The sequence below is a fragment of the Chiloscyllium plagiosum genome, unplaced genomic scaffold, assembly GCF_037043375.1.
Source record: "Chiloscyllium plagiosum isolate Xiang-an unplaced genomic scaffold, Cpla_swu_hap1 HiC_scaffold_3, whole genome shotgun sequence".
NCBI lineage: Eukaryota > Metazoa > Chordata > Chondrichthyes > Orectolobiformes > Hemiscylliidae > Chiloscyllium > Chiloscyllium plagiosum.
In genome coordinates this window covers 140,557,987-140,575,870 of record NW_028270141.1, presented here as the reverse complement: position 1 = coordinate 140,575,870, position 17,884 = coordinate 140,557,987, and the positions used below count along the sequence as shown (strand labels likewise).

At 46.9% G+C, this 17,884-nt stretch overlaps 1 protein-coding gene across 6 annotated transcripts in view; it reads right to left on the bottom strand.

The window, feature by feature from the left end:
• LOC122548458 (tyrosine-protein kinase Fyn) overlaps positions 1–17,884 on the bottom strand; it is a 336,794-nt gene that overhangs the window by 42,943 nt on the left and 275,967 nt on the right. For 4 of the 6 annotated variants that reach the window (XM_087983880.1, XM_043687155.2, XM_043687156.2 and 1 more), the window contains 4 exons: positions 14,954–15,057; positions 10,390–10,539; positions 4,577–4,741; positions 1,583–1,762 (listed from right to left, as the gene is read on the bottom strand). In XM_087983880.1, the coding sequence (XP_087840006.1) occupies positions 1,583–1,762; positions 4,577–4,741; positions 10,390–10,539; positions 14,954–15,057 (599 nt within the window). Of the gene's footprint in view, positions 1–1,582; positions 1,763–3,986; positions 4,143–4,576; positions 4,742–10,389; positions 10,540–14,953; positions 15,058–17,884 lie in introns of all 6 variants that reach the window. The other 2 variants (XM_043687161.2, XM_087983889.1) reach the window with 2 other exon arrangements.

The following is a 17,884-nucleotide window of genomic DNA, read 5'->3' as shown; positions in this document are numbered from 1 at the left end:
GCCTTATGAAGAAAGGTTGAATAAGCTTGGACTTTCCTCTCTGGATAGAAGGAGGAAGAGAGGAGACCTGACCGAGGTATACAAGATAATGAGAGGAATCGATAAAGTCAATAGCCAGAGACTTTTCCCCAGGGCAGGACTGACTGGTATGATGGGTCATAGTTTTAAGATAATAGGAGAAAGGTATAGAGGAGACGTCAGAGGTAGGTTCTTTATGCAGAGAGTTGTGAATGCATGGAATGCGTTGCCAGTGGTGGTGGTGGAAGCAGAGTCACTAGGGACATTTAAGCGACTGCTGGACATGCACATGGATAGCAGTGAGTCGAGGGGTGCGTAGGTTAAGTTATTATATTTTACATTAGGATTTAACTTGGCACAACATCGTGGGCCAAAGGGCCTGTTCAGTGCTGTACATTTCTATGTTCTATGTTCTAACAATAATCAGTTTTTCACAGGGATCAGTGCTGGGTCCATTTTTGTTTGTCATTTATATAAATGATTTAGATGAGAATATAAAAGCATGGTTAGTAAGTTTGCAGATAACACTAAACTTGGTGGTATAGTGGACAGTGAAGAAAGTTGAGATTGCAAAGAGATCTTGATCATTCGGGTAAATGGGCTGAAGAGTGGCAGGTGGAGTTTAATTTGGATAAATACATTGCACTTTGGTAAAACAAATGGCAGGACTTATACAATTTAAAGTAAGGCTTCAGTTAGTGTTGTAGAACAGAGAGACGTAGGCATTGAGGTCCATAATTCTTTGACGTTTGTGTCACATATAGATAGGTGGTTCAGAAGGTGTTTAGTATGTTTGCCTTCATTGCTCAGGCCTTTGAGTATAGGAGTTGGGACGTTATGTTGAGGTCGTACAGCACATTGGTGAGGCCTCTTCTGGAATACTGTGTCCAGTTCTGGTCGCCCTCATATAAAGAAGATTATTATTATTAAGCTGGAGAGGACTCAGAAGAGATTTACCAGGATGTTGCCAGGAATGGAGGGTTTGAGCTATGAGGAGAGGCTGGATAGGTTGGTGGCGTTTTTCATTGGAGCATAGGAGATTGAGAGGTGACTGAATAGAGGTCTATAAAATCATGATAAGGTGAATGGGAAGTGTGTTTTCCCTAGGGGAGGGGATTTCAAAGCTGAGGGCATATTTTTAAGGTGAAAGGAGAAAAATTTTAAAAAGACATAAGAGTCCAAATTGTTTTACACAAGGAGTGGTTTGTGTTTGGAATGAATTTCCAGAGGAAGTGGTGGATACAGGTATAGTTATAACCTTTAAAAGATATTTAGGTGAGTACATGTATAAGAAATGTTGGGAGGGATAAGGGCTAAGTGCAGGCAGGCGTGGACAGGTTGGACCAAAGGATCTGTTTCCATGCTGTATGACTCTATAGCTCTGTGATACAAAAATATTGCAGATATTTCTTTTGGTCAATGTTTTTGTGTACATTTCTAATTTACCCCAACTTGAGTCAAGGCCCCAGGCACCACTGAGAAGGAATGGAAACTCAATTCTAAATGGGCTGATATCTTGCTTCTCTGAATGAGGAGTGTTAACTCCAGCAGAAAACGATTTTACCTTTACTCATGTACTCAGTGACGATGTAGATAGGCTCTTCGGAGACCACAGCGTAAAGCTGAACCAGCTTGTCATGTCTCAATTTCTTCATGATCTGTGCTTCCTCTAGGAAGGACTCAGGAGACATGGTGCCCGGTTTCAGAGTCTTCACTGCAACTTTCGTGGTTCCATTCCAAGTACCTTCGCCAAAACCGCAGGAAGAAAAGGTTCAATTTACGGGAATGTAAAATGCTTAAAAGAAGCGAAATGACAAAGGTCACAAAAGCAACTGAGTGCTAAGTTCATAATAAGTAATGACTTGGTTAGTTTTGAGACCAGTGTGATAGGAAACAGCCATTTATTTTATTCAAGCAGTTGTTTTAAGAGGGGTTTTTCAGCCAGGATATGTCTGCATGCCTGTATCTTTACTGATTAATAGCAAAACACATGCAGTAATCAAGTCAGAGTTACAGCGGTTTCAGATCCTCATTTTAGATCGAGCAGTAAAACTGATTTATGGACCATGATTAAGCTAATGTGACATGCTGTTAAAGCATTGTGTGGTGGGTCACATGATGAAACTCTGGTGATGCCAACCCATTCATACCCAATGTCGAAATGATAAGTTTAGAAGTCCAACTTGATTTGAAGTGCGGGCTCAAAGACCTAAATGGAGTTGAAAGACTCAGCTCTACTTCACAACAGGCGTGGGGGGAGTGGGAGTGGGGGGGTGGGGGGGGGGGGGGTCAGTTAGCCTGCCTGTTCTGATGCATGTGACATTGACAGGTGACCAAATGGCCTCCTCCTTCTCTACCAGTACGTCATATGGACAGAAAAGAGATAAGCCTTCAATGGGAAAATAAGGCCTCATCAGGAATATCGCCCAGATTCAGCAGCGTGATTCTAGGGCCTAAAGAGTTAAATTGTGAGGCCATGTTGTACAAACATGGCTGGTATTTGCTTGAGCTTAAAATATTGATCTAACTGAGCTATCACATTCAGGTATCCTACGTCCTGCAGATCAACAAGCAATGAAACTGTTGGTTCTGCCATCAAACAATTAGAGTAAACTCAAGCCAGCACCTTCTAAACCCATTACCCCTACTGTCCAGAAGGACAAGGGCAGCAGATTTATGGGAACACCCCCAGCTACAAGTTCCCCACCAAGCCACTCACCATCCTGATTTGGAGACGTATTGCCATTTCTTCAATGTTGGTGGGTCACTATTCTGGCATTCCCTTTCTAACATTGTGGGGGGGGGGTAACTTAACTCAACAATGAAAGAAGGCAGCCCACCACCACTTTCTCCAGGGATGGGTGATAAATGTTGACCTAGTCACCGATGCCCAGATCCTGAGAAAGACATTTTTAAAGTTTGCTGTTGGTCAGGGAGAGCTTCCAATGCCTACACTGGCACCTCTCATGAAGGTAGCTTCAAATTGGGACCTTCAGGGGCATAATGATGAACAGCAGAAGGCCCTCTGGTCCATCCAAGTTGTCTTGACAATTTGCCTGATATTGTGCATCAGAATATGAACACTCCCCAACCACCTCAATACCTGTGGTGAGAGACATGGCGATTGTCAGTAATTTGGTGGGAATACGGCTGGGAGGTTCCCGTCCACTCTGTCATCTCCATGTACACAGAGAGCCAAGGATTCTCCCAATTGCAAACCACAAGGTTTCCGTCCGGGGAAGGATGGCATGGCAGATTAGGGAGCTGGAAGTTGCACGAGGTGCTAGGATTCCACCAAATACAAACGTGGGCCTGAGTTGGCAGCAGTGGGAAAACCACCTGCTGGGCAAAGTCAGGACAATCCCAGCCCCGAGCCGTCACCCTGGGAAATTCCGGCGGGAATCTCACCTTTTGTGTTCAGTCTGGGAAAGGTCGAAGGTTCAAATCAAACCTGCTTTGTCATACAAGTAGATTCAGGCCTGAGTTTGTGCTGTAGGTGCTTCTGCAACTTTACTGACTAGAAATCCACCTCAGGTTTCAAATGTTCATTTGCCACCCAGACCCGACCGCACTTCAGGTGAGGGATTTGACTTTTCACCACATTCTTGCGGTGTGAAGGAGTGAGTGTCATCACACCAGAACAGCCCAGCTTTGGTTTTCAAATTATGCCTCCTAGCTCTGGACTCCAGGTCCAGGAAGTTGGCGCCTGTTTGGGGGTGGGTTTGTTTGATTTAGAACAGTGTTCCCTGTAACGACTGCCCTTTGACACATGACGCACAGTGTGTTCCACATTAAAGATCAATTAATACCATGAAACGCGGCTGGCGAAGTGTTACCCTGAACCGCACCCAGCTTTCTGGCTGCCTTTTGATTAATGGGAGCCTTCCGTTTCTCAAAGTTTGGATGAATTTTGAAAAAAAAAGAAGGAAGATCTTAAGGTTAGAGAAGAGAGCTTCTGAGCACCTTACCAGACCAAACATCGGCGAAACATCCCTGACCAAGCTTTGTCTCCAAGTATAGGGATTCCCGTACAATTTCCCAAGAATCTTTAGCTAATCCAACAGTTTGCGGGATCATGTTTGTACAAACCGTTGTTAAGTTATAGCACAAACCATCAGCTGACTCTACAGAGAATGGATGCAATGGGAACAGGATTTAAAATTTAATGAAGCGCATGCAGTCAGGAGGATGGAAGTTGGAGTCTCAAAGTGCAGTCCGTTGTTGGATTGTCCCAGGAATTCAGTCAGTAATTCCCAAATTTTCAAAAGAGAGTGACCAATGTGGACTTTTTACTGGTCGACAATCATTTTCAAATGAGACCTGAATTGGTCGTCATGGTTACCTCCTTGGAAAGAGCCAATATTTTGCATGAAACTCCAGGTATTCTTGACTGAATGCACTGACCACATTTAAGATTGGAGTCAAACTAATGCACACAGTGAACCTCCTCCATCTTCCATCACTTCTTGTATGTAAACCAGTGCCCCTATCTCCCAGATGCCTGGGAGTGGAGGGGGGGGGGGGGGGAGACGACTGCAGAACAGTTCTAACTTCATACCCATCCAGACTTCCCCAAACTGCCCATTTCCCAGCCTCTTGATTAACTGCAGAGATTCTCGGGGAATTTCCCAGACGTCTTTGGTTTTCACAGAGAGGTCAGCAAGCCTCGGCATACCCTTATGGCAGGCGACCACCAAGCGACAGCAGAGACCTGCAGCTCGTTCTGCAGAGGAGGGGTGGGTAGGGGGGAGGGGAGGGGTTAGCAGAGTCGGTGGAACATAAGCCGCACAGTAAGAGGGAAAAGAGAGAGAGAGGCAAATAAATAGTACAGGATTTCTGTGACATTGACAAGAGCAAAATGGAACAAGTCAATCTCCCTGGCAAGCACCTGCTGCATTGTTTTCACCGTGACTAATTGATCTGTGGGCTTTAGAATTAACTCAGACTGACTGGCAAAGCACCCTTTAACTATTTGCTTGCAGGGTGCAGGCAATTCATTTAAGTCAGCAGATTTTTCTCAGACTGTGAGGAGGGCAACGTTTAGGGGAGACAATGAGCTCAGTAGCATGATCGCTATACTTGGTGGACTCTTCATTGCCCTCTGGCCTATCTGTACTGCGTGAACAAATTTGTTTTAAATCTCAGGCTGTTGCTGAGTCTTTTTGGGCAGGGGGTGGGGTAGGTTGGGGAAGAGATCGCTGATGATGATGACGATTTTCAAAACCAGATTGCAAGTTGCAAAACGAAGCATTACACTCAGGTGGCAAACACTTAATCTGAGCAAAGTCCTGTCAGACCAAGGTGACAGAGCTCCCCCCATAGGACCTGCTGAGCAACTGCAGCACATGAGAATTTTCAACACTTTGTTCCACCTTGTTACCATCATCTACACTCCATCCTTTATGTTTCCATCTGGGAAGGCCATAAAGAATGGGGAAGAGGTGGTAAAAAAAAATTCAAAACTCTGAAGTTCTTTAAAGAGTGTACATTTATTCAGTTATTTAAAAGAAACACATAGTTTTTGTAAAGATTAAAGATGCAAAGGGGCTTTCCAGGGTGATGATGAGAGGATGTCCCCTTTTGAACGGGCAGGGGAAGACTTTAAAACTAGGAAGCACCGTTTTACATCAAGGACCACTTAAGATGGAAGCGAGGAAGAATCCTTTTCTCTCAGAGACTTCTGTAATTCTCTTCCCCAGAAAAGGCGAGGTTATTGAATATACTTGAGGCTGAGTTAGATCTCAGTATGACGGAGTGTGTTGTGGGGTTTGGGGGACAGGCAACTAAGTAAGGCCACAGTCAGATTGGCCTCCATGTTAGTCAGTCTCGAGGGGCCAAACGGGGGGGTACTCCTTGGTCCTAGTTCTTATTTTTTACAACAAAGTCCTCAGGGCATTACATTTTGGAACATCCATCCACCCATCTTTTCTACTGTCATTAAGTGAGGACAATAATTACTCATCTGGACTTCAGTCATTGTCAGATGGTAGTGACGTCCCACAGATCTAGTCTGCACAGGTTTTGTGCCATATTGAGACATCTCCAACCTCACAGTCAAAACAAGCAGCAGTGTGAGAAGCATAAACAGATCAATAGCACACTGAACTGAGAAGAACAAGATTAGATCCTGTGTGGCATCAATATGACATAATATTGAGCGTTGATTGACAATTTGAGACAAATGAGGAGCTCTGTGGTCAGGAATCGTGCCGTGGTTTCTCTCGAGACTGGGCATTCTGGCACAATGTGACTTTCTAACCCATCTGGCCCTACTGGGAAAGGTCAGGCCCATTCCCGGTCCCTCTTAGAGATGGGCCGGTCAAGAATAATGAGGGTCTCAATCAGGAACTGGGAATTAAACAGAGCGCGTGGGAGAATGGGGCACAGAGCTTGAGGGGGAAGAAAGGGGCTGGAAAGGGGGCAAATGGGAGTGAGAGGGAACAAGAGGGAGATGGAATAAGGGAGGGAGGGTAAAGAAGGCAGGAGAGAGTGGTGGAGAGGGGAGAGAGGAAGAAGGGATGGTGTGAGGGTGAAAGGAGGAGAGTGAGAAAGAAGGGATGGTGTGAGGGTGAGGGTGAGGGGAGGGGAGTGACAGGTTGGAGGCCTTAGGTTCTATGTGACAAGGTCACCAGGGAAGAAAGGCAGCACTCCTGGTCCAAGCAGGTACTTTGGGCGAGATTCCCGCTCCTCTCCCAGACATGTACTCCTGACACCCCTCTTCATTTCAGGGTTTTGATGCTGGGGGTTCCTCCTCTATTTTGAGGCAGCCTTCCCATCTGTTCAATGGGCCCAGAGCCTGAGGAAGCCTCCCTGCTCTCATTCCACAGAGGTAGAGGTGGAAGGAAGATGGAGTGTGTTCTGCTGACCAGGACTGGGATGGGGTCCTAGCTCCTGTTCTCCCCTCCCTGAGCAGACAGGTGTAAGTGAGGCTCACTCTACTGAACGTGGGGAACTACCTCCCTAAGGATTCAGCCTGAAATCCACCGAAAATAACACTGGAAAAAGTTGCATGAGAGGGTGTGAGATTTTCGCTGGGTTCTGTCTCCACAGGCCAACTGCTTGTTTCTGAAACCAGAACCAAATATGGCTGTTGTTCATGTTCAAGTGCAGTCAACGATCTGAGCTTGTTGCTGGATCCAGACTTCTTCTGAACATCTTGGAAAGATAACCTTCATCACACCCTCTGCAGCTGCTCCCCCCCCATTCCCTCCTCAAAGGCAACTGCCAAAGGGCAGGAAGGATTCAATGTTGTCTGCAACGTCCACAAAACTGACAGGAGCCCACAGACAGTGCATCTGCCGAAATCAATACTCCAGCGCTGGGACAAATTAACACTAGGATTCTCACCCTCATCATAGACCCGAGTTAATTTGTTCAAACGAGGGGTGTGTGTGTGTGTGTGTGTGTGTGTGTGTGTGTGTGTGTGTGTGTGTGTGTGTGGTGTGTGTGTGGTGTATGTGTGTGTGTGTGTGTGTGTGTGTGTGTGTGTATATATGTATGTGTGTGTGCGCGCGCGCGTGTGTGTGGTGTGTGTCTGTGTGTGTGGGTATATATGTGTGTGTGGTGTGTGTGTGTGTGCGCGTCTGTGTGTGTGTGTCTGTGTGTGCGTGTCTGTGTGCGTGTGTCTGTGTGCGCGTGTCTGTGTGTGTGGGTGTGCATGTGGGTGTGGGTATGTGTGTGTGTGCAAGTGTGTCTGTGGTGTCTGTGTGCGTGCGTGTCAGTGTTTGAGAGTGTCTGGGTGTGTGTGGTGTATGCGTGTGTGGTGTGTGCGTGTGCGTGCATGTGTGTGTGGTGTGTGTGCGCGTGTGGTGTGTGTGTGTGGTGTGTGTGGTGTGTGTGTGTGTGGTGTGTGTGTGTGTGTGGTGTCTGTGTGTGTGTCTGTGTGTGCGTGTCTGCGTTTGTGCGTGTCTGTGTCTGCGTGTCCGTGTTTGTGCGTGTCTGTGTCTGTGCGTGTCTGTGTGTGTATTTGTGTTTGTGCGTGTGTGTGTGTGCATGCGTGTGTGTGGTGTCTGTGTGTGCGTGTCTGTGTTTGTGCGTGTCTGTGTTTGTGCGTGTGTGTGTGTGCGTGTCTGTGTTTGTGAGTGTCTGTGTTTGTGAGTGTCTGTGTTTGTGCGTGTGTGTTTGTGCGTGTCTGTGTTTGTGCGTGTCTGTGTTTGTGCGTGTCTGTGTGTGTGTCTGTGTGTGTGCGTGTGCGTGTGCGTGTGTCTGTGTTTGTGAGTGTCTGTGTTTGTGAGTGTCTGTGTTTGTGAGTGTCTGTGTTTGTGCGTGTCTGTGTTTGTGCATGTCTGTGTTTGTGCGTGTCTGTGTCTGTGCGTGTCTGTGTTTGTGCGTGTCTGTGTCTGTGCGTGTCTGTGTGTGTGCGTGTCTGTGTGTGTGTCTGTGTTTGTGCGTGTGTGTGTGTGTGCATGCGTGTGTGTGGTGTCTGTGTGTGCGTGTCTGTGTTTGTGCGTGTCTGTGTTTGTGCGTGTCTGTGTGTGTGTCTGTGTTTGTGCGTGTGTGTGTGCATGCGTGTGTGTGGTGTCTGTGTGTGCGTGTCTGTGTTTGTGCATGTCTGTGTGTGTGTCTGTGTTTGTGCGTGTGTGTGTGTGCGTGTCTGTGTTTGTGAGTGTCTGTGTTTGTGCGTGTGTGTTTGTGCGTGTCTGTGTTTGTGAGTGTCTGTGTTTGCGCGTGTCTGTGTTTGTGAGTGTCTGTGTTTGTGAGTGTCTGTGTCTGTGTTTGTGCGCGTGTGTGTGTGTGCATGTCTGTGTTTGTGAGTGTCTGTGTTTGTGAGTGTCTGTGTTTGTGAGTGTCTGTGTCTGTGCGTGTCTGTGTGTGTGTCTGTGTTTGTGCGTGTGTGTGTGTGTGCATGCGTGTGTGTGGTGTCTGTGTGTGCGTGTCTGTGTTTGTGCGTGTCTGTGTCTGTGCGTGTCTGTGTGTGTGTCTGTGTTTGTGCGTGTGTGTGTGCATGCGTGTGTGTGGTGTCTGTGTGTGCGTGTCTGTGTTTGTGCGTGTCTGTGTTTGTGCATGTCTGTGTGTGTGTCTGTGTTTGTGCGTGTCTGTGTTTGTGCGTGTCTGTGTGTGTGTCTGTGTTTGTGCGTGTGTGTGCATGCGTGTGTGTGGTGTCTGTGTGCGTGTCTGTGTTTGTGCGTGTCTGTGTTTGTGCATGTCTGTGTGTGTGTCTGTGTTTGTGCGTGTGTGTGTGTGCGTGTCTGTGTTTGTGAGTGTCTGTGTTTGTGAGTGTCTGTGTTTGTGCGTGTGTGTTTGTGCGTGTCTGTGTTTGTGCATGTCTGTGTGTGTGTCTGTGTTTGTGAGTGTCTGTGTTTGTGAGTGTCTGTGTTTGTGCGCGTGTGTGTGTTTGTGAGTGTCTGTGTTTGTGAGTGTCTGTGTCTGTGTTTGTGAGTGTCTGTGTCTGTGTTTGTGCGTGTCTGTGTTTGTGCGTGTCTGTGTTTGTGAGTGTCTGTGTTTGTGCGTGTCTGTGTTTGTGAGTGTCTGTGTTTGTGAGTGTGTGCGTCTGTGTTTGTGTGTGTGTGTGCGTCTGTGTTTGTGCGTGTCTGTGCTTGTGCGTGTCTGTGCTTGTGCGTGTCTGTGTTTGTGCGTGTCTGTGTTTGTGCGTGTCTGTGTTTGTGCGTGTCTGTGTTTGTGCGTGTCTGTGTTTGTGCGTGTCTGTGTTTGTGCGTGTCTGTGTTTGTGCGTGTCTGTGTCTGAGTTTGTGCGCGTGTGCGTGTGCGTACGTGTGGTGTTAACAGTAAAGCGACATAGTCTGTGGGTGAGGCAGAAAATTTCCGGACTGGCTGGGACCCTCAAAGCCAGCAGAGTCTGAGAACTGAACCCGGGCTGGACCTGGTCAAGCGGACAGCTGAACTGAGGTGAGTACCTCAAGCAACCCAATCAGCAAAGAGCTGACATGTGGATGGAGCTGTCAGGTGGGCACAAGTTTCCTTTTCCAAGCAGCAGCTACAATCAGATCAGTAAGAGTAAAGGACATTGCGTAAGGCGACAAAGAACACAGCGGAATGAACTGCTCAAGCACATGTAGTCAGCAGGCCTCGTTCACACTGTTACCATTATTCACCTCACAGTGAGTTAATCATCTACTGATTGAAGAACAAGTAACCGTTTATAATGTGTTTCACAGCCATGGACCCAAAATTAAACTGACAGAATTAAAATAAACCATCCACTAAGCAGCTGCAAGAACTTTCCATTTGTACATTTCATTAAAGCAACATCATGTTACTCAGCTTCACTCATTGGTATACTGTTTTGAAAAGGTTTCAGATTTCCAACAGACAGTGTTACTATTCTTTCCTTAAACTTGACTATGTAAATGTGCCTAAAGGAATTTAAACGCAGTGTACTGAGCCACAGTCAGGTGCTGAAAACAGTGCTTACCTGCGTAATGCTGAACCAGCTGCTGCAGTGTTTCAAACTGGGCGCGGGTTGTTATATAATACCCACCATTATCCAGTTTGCGGATCTTATAGTGTTTAACGTGGTCTCCTTTTATGTCATCCCAGTCCCGTATTGACAAAGAATAGGCACCTGCAAGCAACAAACATGGTGCCACGAATTAGAACTTTAATAATCATCTCGAAGGCTCTGACCTCCTTGTCTCTCACAAAAGACACAGGCAATATATCAGGTCGTTGTGTTGGCTTGGTACAATCTCTTTCTCTCTCTCTCTGGTTCTGGGGGAAAATGAAGGGTACTGTTTCCTTTTGAGAGCCGCTAAGAGCCGACAAATGAATGTGGTTTTCCTTCGATGGCCTCGTGTTGAGATTCTGCCCAAGACAAGTAGACAAAACCATTCATCTCAAGATAACAGTTGCTCACCAGGAGCACCTCAATCGCCCAGAATGGCACTAGGAAAATATTCACAGTTCCACCTTCAGAATTCTTTATTTATATGTTCTGGGTTGTTCATGCAGACATGGACGCCCACCAACAATGCTACTTAGGAGGGAGTTCAATCACTTTTTGGGCACTGTGCTCAGCAGCCAAGATGGCCCCCAAATAAGACTGTTACCATGGCAACAGAAGGCAAAATTTCACTTGTGGTCTGAACGGAACAATTTAAATTTATTGCACCTTTTATATGATGAAATACTCCAATGTGCTTCGCCAGCATGTTATGATACTAAAGGTGACAGAGCCCCATGAGAGATTTCTGGTCAGATGAGGAAATGATTAGTCATATAGGAGTGTTTTAAGGAGTGTTGGAAAGGGATCTGAGAAGCTGAGAAGTTGAAGGAGGGAGTTTCAGAAGCCAAGGGCAGCTGAGAGCATGGCCATGGGGCATGGAGGGATTAGAAGGTGGGGGATTCACAGGAGGCCAGAGAAGGAGGAGCCCGGATATGAGAGCTGTGTGACTGGTAGAAATGAGAGAAACATAGAGTAACTCGAGAGCAGGGTGGAGACATTTACAATGTCACCGGAGGTCAGTGTGTGTCAGGGAGCAAAGGGGAGTGATGAGATGAGTGGAACAGGAGTCAGAATTATACGGCCCCCTTCCTTCCCTCCAGAAACTGGGGGGGGCAGGAACGAAACGTAGGCTGGAAGCTTCATTGGCGGCGCAGTCAGCCTGGCCTTGGGCTAATGGAGTCCCCCTTGTCATCAGGCAATGATATCTGAGAGCTTCTTTGCAGCAGTGATCTGACCTATATCAAGGCTGCCAGGTCACGCTGAGCAGTTTGAGTGTAGGGGTGGGAGATGAGCAGGGGATGGGATGAGGTGGGGTGAGAGGGGAGGAACCTTCTGCTTAAAGACCCCTCCAATCCACAGAATGCTTCCCCTCTGCAGCTGAAGAAAGATCCCCCCTCCTCTCACCTTTAGTCTGAGCCTCCAGTGCTGCACTTGGTCTGGGGTCTCACTGCAGTCCAACCTCCCTCACGGGAGCGGGCGCCATGATCTCAACCAATTAATTGTGGACAAATGATAAAATACAGTCTGGGGATTTGCGATGTGGAGGGTGGCGTCCCTGATGGTGGGATTGGCCAGGAGGGGGCCAGAGACTCCTGCTTCCAATTTTGAAGGAGATTGGGGCAGGTCTGAAGGAGAGGGCAATGGTGTCCGCCGTCAACAGAACCTTCCGGAATACAAAGCAGCAGTGAGAGCCTGTTGTCAGGCCGAGTTGCCAGCAGTTTGTCGGAGGTGGGTGAGAAATAAAGCAAGTGGGTGGTACGGACCAAATGGGTTCAAGTGGGATACAAGAGCCACTCAGAAAGGAGCTGGAAACAGATAGGAGTTCAAGGCTAGGGCAAGCAGGAAACTTGTCGGAAGTTTAACCCCAGTGTACGTGGGAAATGGCAGAGACAGGCCAATCTGATGTCAGCAATTTCAAATGAGAACACATTAACGTTTTCCGACTTTGCAAGTCAACCGTAAGGGAACAATAACCACAAAAACAATAACCACAAAAACAATAACGCTGCACTCGGTTTAATGCCTTGGTTTCAGCGTCTGGGAATGAGAAGCAGGGTATCCGGCGGAAAGCTTTGGAAAGCACTGCTCATGGTAAAATGCAGGACAGGCGTCTCAAACTGACAAAGGACCTTAAGGTAAAATAAAACAAGGAAGAACTGCAGATGCTGAAGATCTGAAACCAAAACAGAGATTGCTGGAGAGACTCGGCAGGTCTGGCAGTGTCTGAGAGGAGAAAGCAGAGTATCAAATCCAGTGAACAGCTCTGATGAAGAGTCATCAGATCCAAAATGTTAATTCTGCTTTCTGCACACAGAGGCTGCCAGATCTGTTGAGTTTCTCCAGCAATTTCTGTTTTGGCCTGGAATTATAAGGGAACAAGTCACTTATGAGGACTGGTCAGCAGGGACAATGTTAAATGTACCCAGGACCTCTTTCTCCCTGATGGATTTCTTAAAACGAGAAACTAGTATTTCCTTTTATATATATTGTGTGTGAATAGGACTTGTGTTTTGAATAGAAATAAACAAAAGGCAAGATTACAATTATCCAGCAGTTCATAATTCAGTCACTTTGAACAGTGTTGCACCTTTTATTATGGAGCCCCGAAGATGGGGCCCAAATGGAGGGTCACAATTCTTTAGTGTGCAAGGTTGGCGGGGGTGGGGGGGGGGGAGGGGGAGGTGACTAAGGTCAGCCAGCAGTGTACAGGGGGCCCATCTTCATGCTTGCCCTATATTGGTCTAAAATGTTGTTGTGTGTGTCCAGATGACATTTGTTGAATGCAGGATTTATTGACGTGGCTTAATGGTAAGGTCCTAGGGAGTGTTGCTGAACAAAGAGACCTTGGAGTGCAGGTTCATAGCTCCTTGAAAGTAGAGTCACAGGTAGATAGGATAGTGAAGAAGGCGTTTGGTATGCTTTCCTTTATTGGTCAGAGTATTGAGTACAGGAGTTGGAAAGTCATGCTGCGGCTGTACAGGACATTGGTTAGGCCACTGTTGGAATATTGCGTGCAATTCTGGTCTCCTTCCTATCGGAAAGATGTTGTGAAACTTGAAAGGGTTCAGAAAAGATTTACAAGGATGTTGCCAGGGTTGGAGGATCTGAGCTATAGGGAGAGGCTGAACAGGCTGGGGCTGTTTTCCCAGGAGCGTCGGAGGCTGAGGGGTGACCTTATAGAGGTTTACAAAATTATGAGGGGAATGGGTAGGGTAAATAGGCAAAGTCTTTTCCCTGGGTTTGGGAATCCAGAACTAGATGGCATAGGTTTAGGGTGAGAGGGGAAAGATATAAAAGAGACCTAAGGGGCAACTTTTTCCACACAGAGGGTGGTACGTGTATTGAATGAGCTGCCAGAGGAAGTGGTGGAGGCTGGTACAATTGCAGCATTTAAGAGGCATTTGGATGGGTACATGAATAGGAAGGGTTAGGAGGGATATGGGCCGGGTGCTGGCAGGTGGGACTATATTGGGTTGGGATATCTGGTCGGCATGGATGGGTGGGACCGAAGGGTCTGTTTCCGTGCTGTACATCTCTATGACTCTATTGCCAGTGGTCAGGAAGCGGTTGGATACATTTTACAGAATTAAGCAAAACATATCTAGTTTTGGGTACAAAATGTGTGGAGTTATCAATACTGGGGTAAGGACGTTGGAAAGGAGATGAGAGGGGAGGTGTGGGGGCAGGTGTTATACAACCACAACAAGTGGGATACCTGTCCCCACACCTCCCCACTCACCTCCATCCAAGGGCCTAAACAACCCTTCCAGATCTGACAGAGATACACCTGCACATCATCCAACCTGGTCTATTGCATCCATTGTTCCTGATGAGGTCTCCTCACTATCAGGGAGACTAAACACAGACTCTGGGACCAGCTCATGGAACATCTGCATTTTGCACTCATTAACCAACCTGACCCTCCAGTTGCCATCCATTTTAATTGCCCTTCCCACTCCCCCAGCGACATGTCCAACCTCCACTGTCAGAGTGAGGCCAGATAGACTGGAAGAACAACACCTGATATTTCACCTGGGAAGCTTACAGCCCAATGGCCTCAACATCAATTTCTCCAGCTTCAAAGTCCCTCCTCCCCCAGCCTTATGCAGTGTCTATCCCTCCCCCCCCAACTCCTTCCTCCCTGACCTGCCCTAACCTGTCCATCTTCTTCCTCACCTATCTGCTCCACACTTCCCATGGACAAATCACAATACCCCACCACCTGCATCCATCGCTCACCATCCCACCCCCTCTCCCTAGTCCTGACGAAGGGTTTCGGCCAAAACGTTGACATTCCTGCTCCTCGGATGCTGTCTGACCTGCTGTGTTTTTCCAGCCTCACATCCACTGATTCTGATTTCCAGTATCTGTAGTCCTTACTGTCTCTGAACAGTGTACAGTTCTTGACAATACACAGGGAGAAGTACGACAGTATAGGACAAGGTCACGATCCCTGTTCACGTGCTTTCCAAGGGGAGGCAGTGCTTCGAACTAAACAAACGCCTGCAGAGTGTAACGGGGCAGAAACTCGTACCTTTGGTGGTTTCACTTTCACGAATGAGGAAGGTTCCTCTTGGGTTGCAGACAGACAGAAGTTGTCTCTCAGCCTCTTTACGGCCAAGTTTACCAAAGTACCACCTGTGTACAGAGAAGATTTCATAATCAGAAACAGGAAACACTGTGTCCAGTTTAACATAGTACTCATGCAATTCAGAGACTTTCATACAATTTTACTTTGGTCTGTTTAATGAAGATCACCTCAGCGGCTGGTGTAGAATAGTAATGACAATATAACTAAGTAATCATAATTCACGACATATTTATGGACAATCATCAAAATAAAGTATAAACTAACAAGGTTCACAATTGTGAACATCTAAGTGGACAAGAAATTACAACATGCTACAAAATGCAGATCTGCACAAGTCCATAGATCATATGATGTTGGCTCATGTTCTGTAAGTTCTCAATCATTTTTTTACCAGTTTGAGTTAGAGTACAATCCTTCTCCTCAAATTACCCTTAACAATGCATGTAAGGAGCTTTCATTACTTAAAGAAAATCTCAACCTTTGCAAAGCTGCCTTGCCTCAGCACCTTGTTTCTCGTGCTTCCACCGGGCAGCTCATCTCATTAAAACAAAAGCTCAGCTCTCGCTCCCTGCATCTTCTGCCCATTCAACTCCTCACCAACCAACAGAGGACCCCCAGTGCTCTCCCTCACGGTGTTCCACTCCAATGACAATGCAGCCAAAACCCAGCGGTCTGTCTCCATTACAAATCCCGCTCGCCACAAACCGACAGCTGCTTCCCAGCATCCCCCTCCGGTTGAAATTTGTTTCCTTTATTCTGTACCGGGATGAGGGTTTCGCTGGATAGGCAGCATTTATTGCTCATCCCTAATTGCCCAGAGGGCAGTTGAGAGTCAACCATTTCGTTGTGGGTCTGCAGTCACATGTAGGCCAGACCAGGTAAGGATGGCAGTTTCCTTCCTTAAAGGACATTAGATGGGGTTTTCCGACAATCGGCAACAGATTTATAGTCATCATTAGATTGTTAATTCCAGAAATTTATTGAATTCAAATTCCACATTTTGCCGTGGTGGGATTTGAACCCAGGTCCCTGGAACATTACCTGGGTCTCTGGATTAACAGTCCAGTGATAATACCCCGAGACCATCACCTCCCCTGACTCACATTCTGAAAGCCCTCATCCTTACTTACAAATCTCTCCAAGAACTAGGCCTTAACTAATGGCAGCTGTTCTCCGAGCTCCTGTGCAGATATCCAGGCGTCAACGCTTCAGAAGAAAGTCAAAACAAATTATAACACAGAGGAACACACAGAAATATCAGGTCAGGGAATGAGAAGCTGGTTAAAGTATGAGATCTTAAAGTGTCTCAAAGAAAGAGAGGTGAAAAGCTGGAATAGAGGGATGGAATTCCTGAGATTAGTGCCAGTGCAGTTGGAGGTTTGAGTTCTGATAATGAAGCGATGAAAATCAGGGGAGACCGAGAGGCCAGTATCAGATGAACAATGATACCTTAAGGACTGAGAGAGAAAGGGAGAGGTGTGACCATGAGGGATGCAAAAACGCTGATGGGAATTGTAAAACTAAGCTTTTTGTTTGATTGCGTACAGAGCAACGATTGGTGAACAAGATTTCCTCAGGGTTAGGGCAAGAGGTAGCAGAGATTGGGGCCAGCTCCAGTTTAAGGAGTTAACAGGGTGGGAGGTCAGTGTTGGAACACTCAGTTCGGGAGAGCACAAAAGCAGGAGTGAGGGGGTTTCAGCTGAGGAGGATGGACGGGCAAAGGGCGCCGGTGTAATGGAGGTGCAAGTGGGTGGTATCAGTGATGACATGAATAGGAGTTCAGCAGCTACAAACACAGGGCAGAGCGTGGGCTGAAAACACTAATCTTCTCAAAATTTAATTGGAGGATGTTTCAACTCATCCAAAGTGGATTGGGGAAAGCAGCTGATAAAGGAGGAGTTGAGAGAGGTAATGATTAGGGGCTTCAGGCAAACAATGAAAGCCGAGGTCAAACATGGTAGTTTTTAAGGAGCATTTGCAAAAAGAGGAGAGAGTGATGGTGAAGCGGAGAGATACAGGAACTCAGGCAGCTGAAGGCACGACCACCAAGGGTGCACTGTTCAAATCAGAGAAGGAGAAACACAAATATCTCAGAAAATTTGGTGACTGAATGAAACTGCAGATGTGGGGAGAGGTGAAGTCATGGAGAAATGAGAAAATAAGGAGTGGTTTTGAAAACTGAAGAGTTGCTGGACCAGGAACCAAATGTAAGGTCCGTGGGCACACAGATGAAAGGGGAGTGGAATCTGTTTCTCTGTGAGATACCCCAAATTCCCTTCGACTTTAAAGGAGATGGAAATGGTTGTTGTAATAACCAGTTACGATTATGACCTGTCAAGTAGTCCGTTTTCTGTTCTTCACAAAACATGAAGTATTTGACCAAGATATCACATTCTTCATGCAGTGAAAGCCCATATTGTTAGTATTCATTGTACCAAACCACAGAGATGTAAGAAGACATAATTAAAAGGGTAAGTTTTAAGCATCACAATTTTAAATTATTCTCCGACACACACACTGCCAACACCAAAGGCACTACGGTCACTGTCACTGCCAACACCAAAGGGCACTGTGTCACTGTCACTGCCGACACCAAAGGGCACCGTGTCACTGTCAATGCCAACACCGAAGGGCACTGTGTTGCTGCCACTGCCAACACCAAAGGGCACTCTGTCACTGTCACTGCCAACACCAAAGCCACCGCATCACTGTAACTGCCAACACCAAAGGACACCGTGTCACTGTCACTGCCAACACCAAAGGGCACCGTGTCACTGTCACTGCCAACACCAAAGGCACCACATCACTGTCACTGCCAACACCAAAGGGCACCGTGTCACTGTCACTGCCAACACCAAAGGACACCGTGTCACT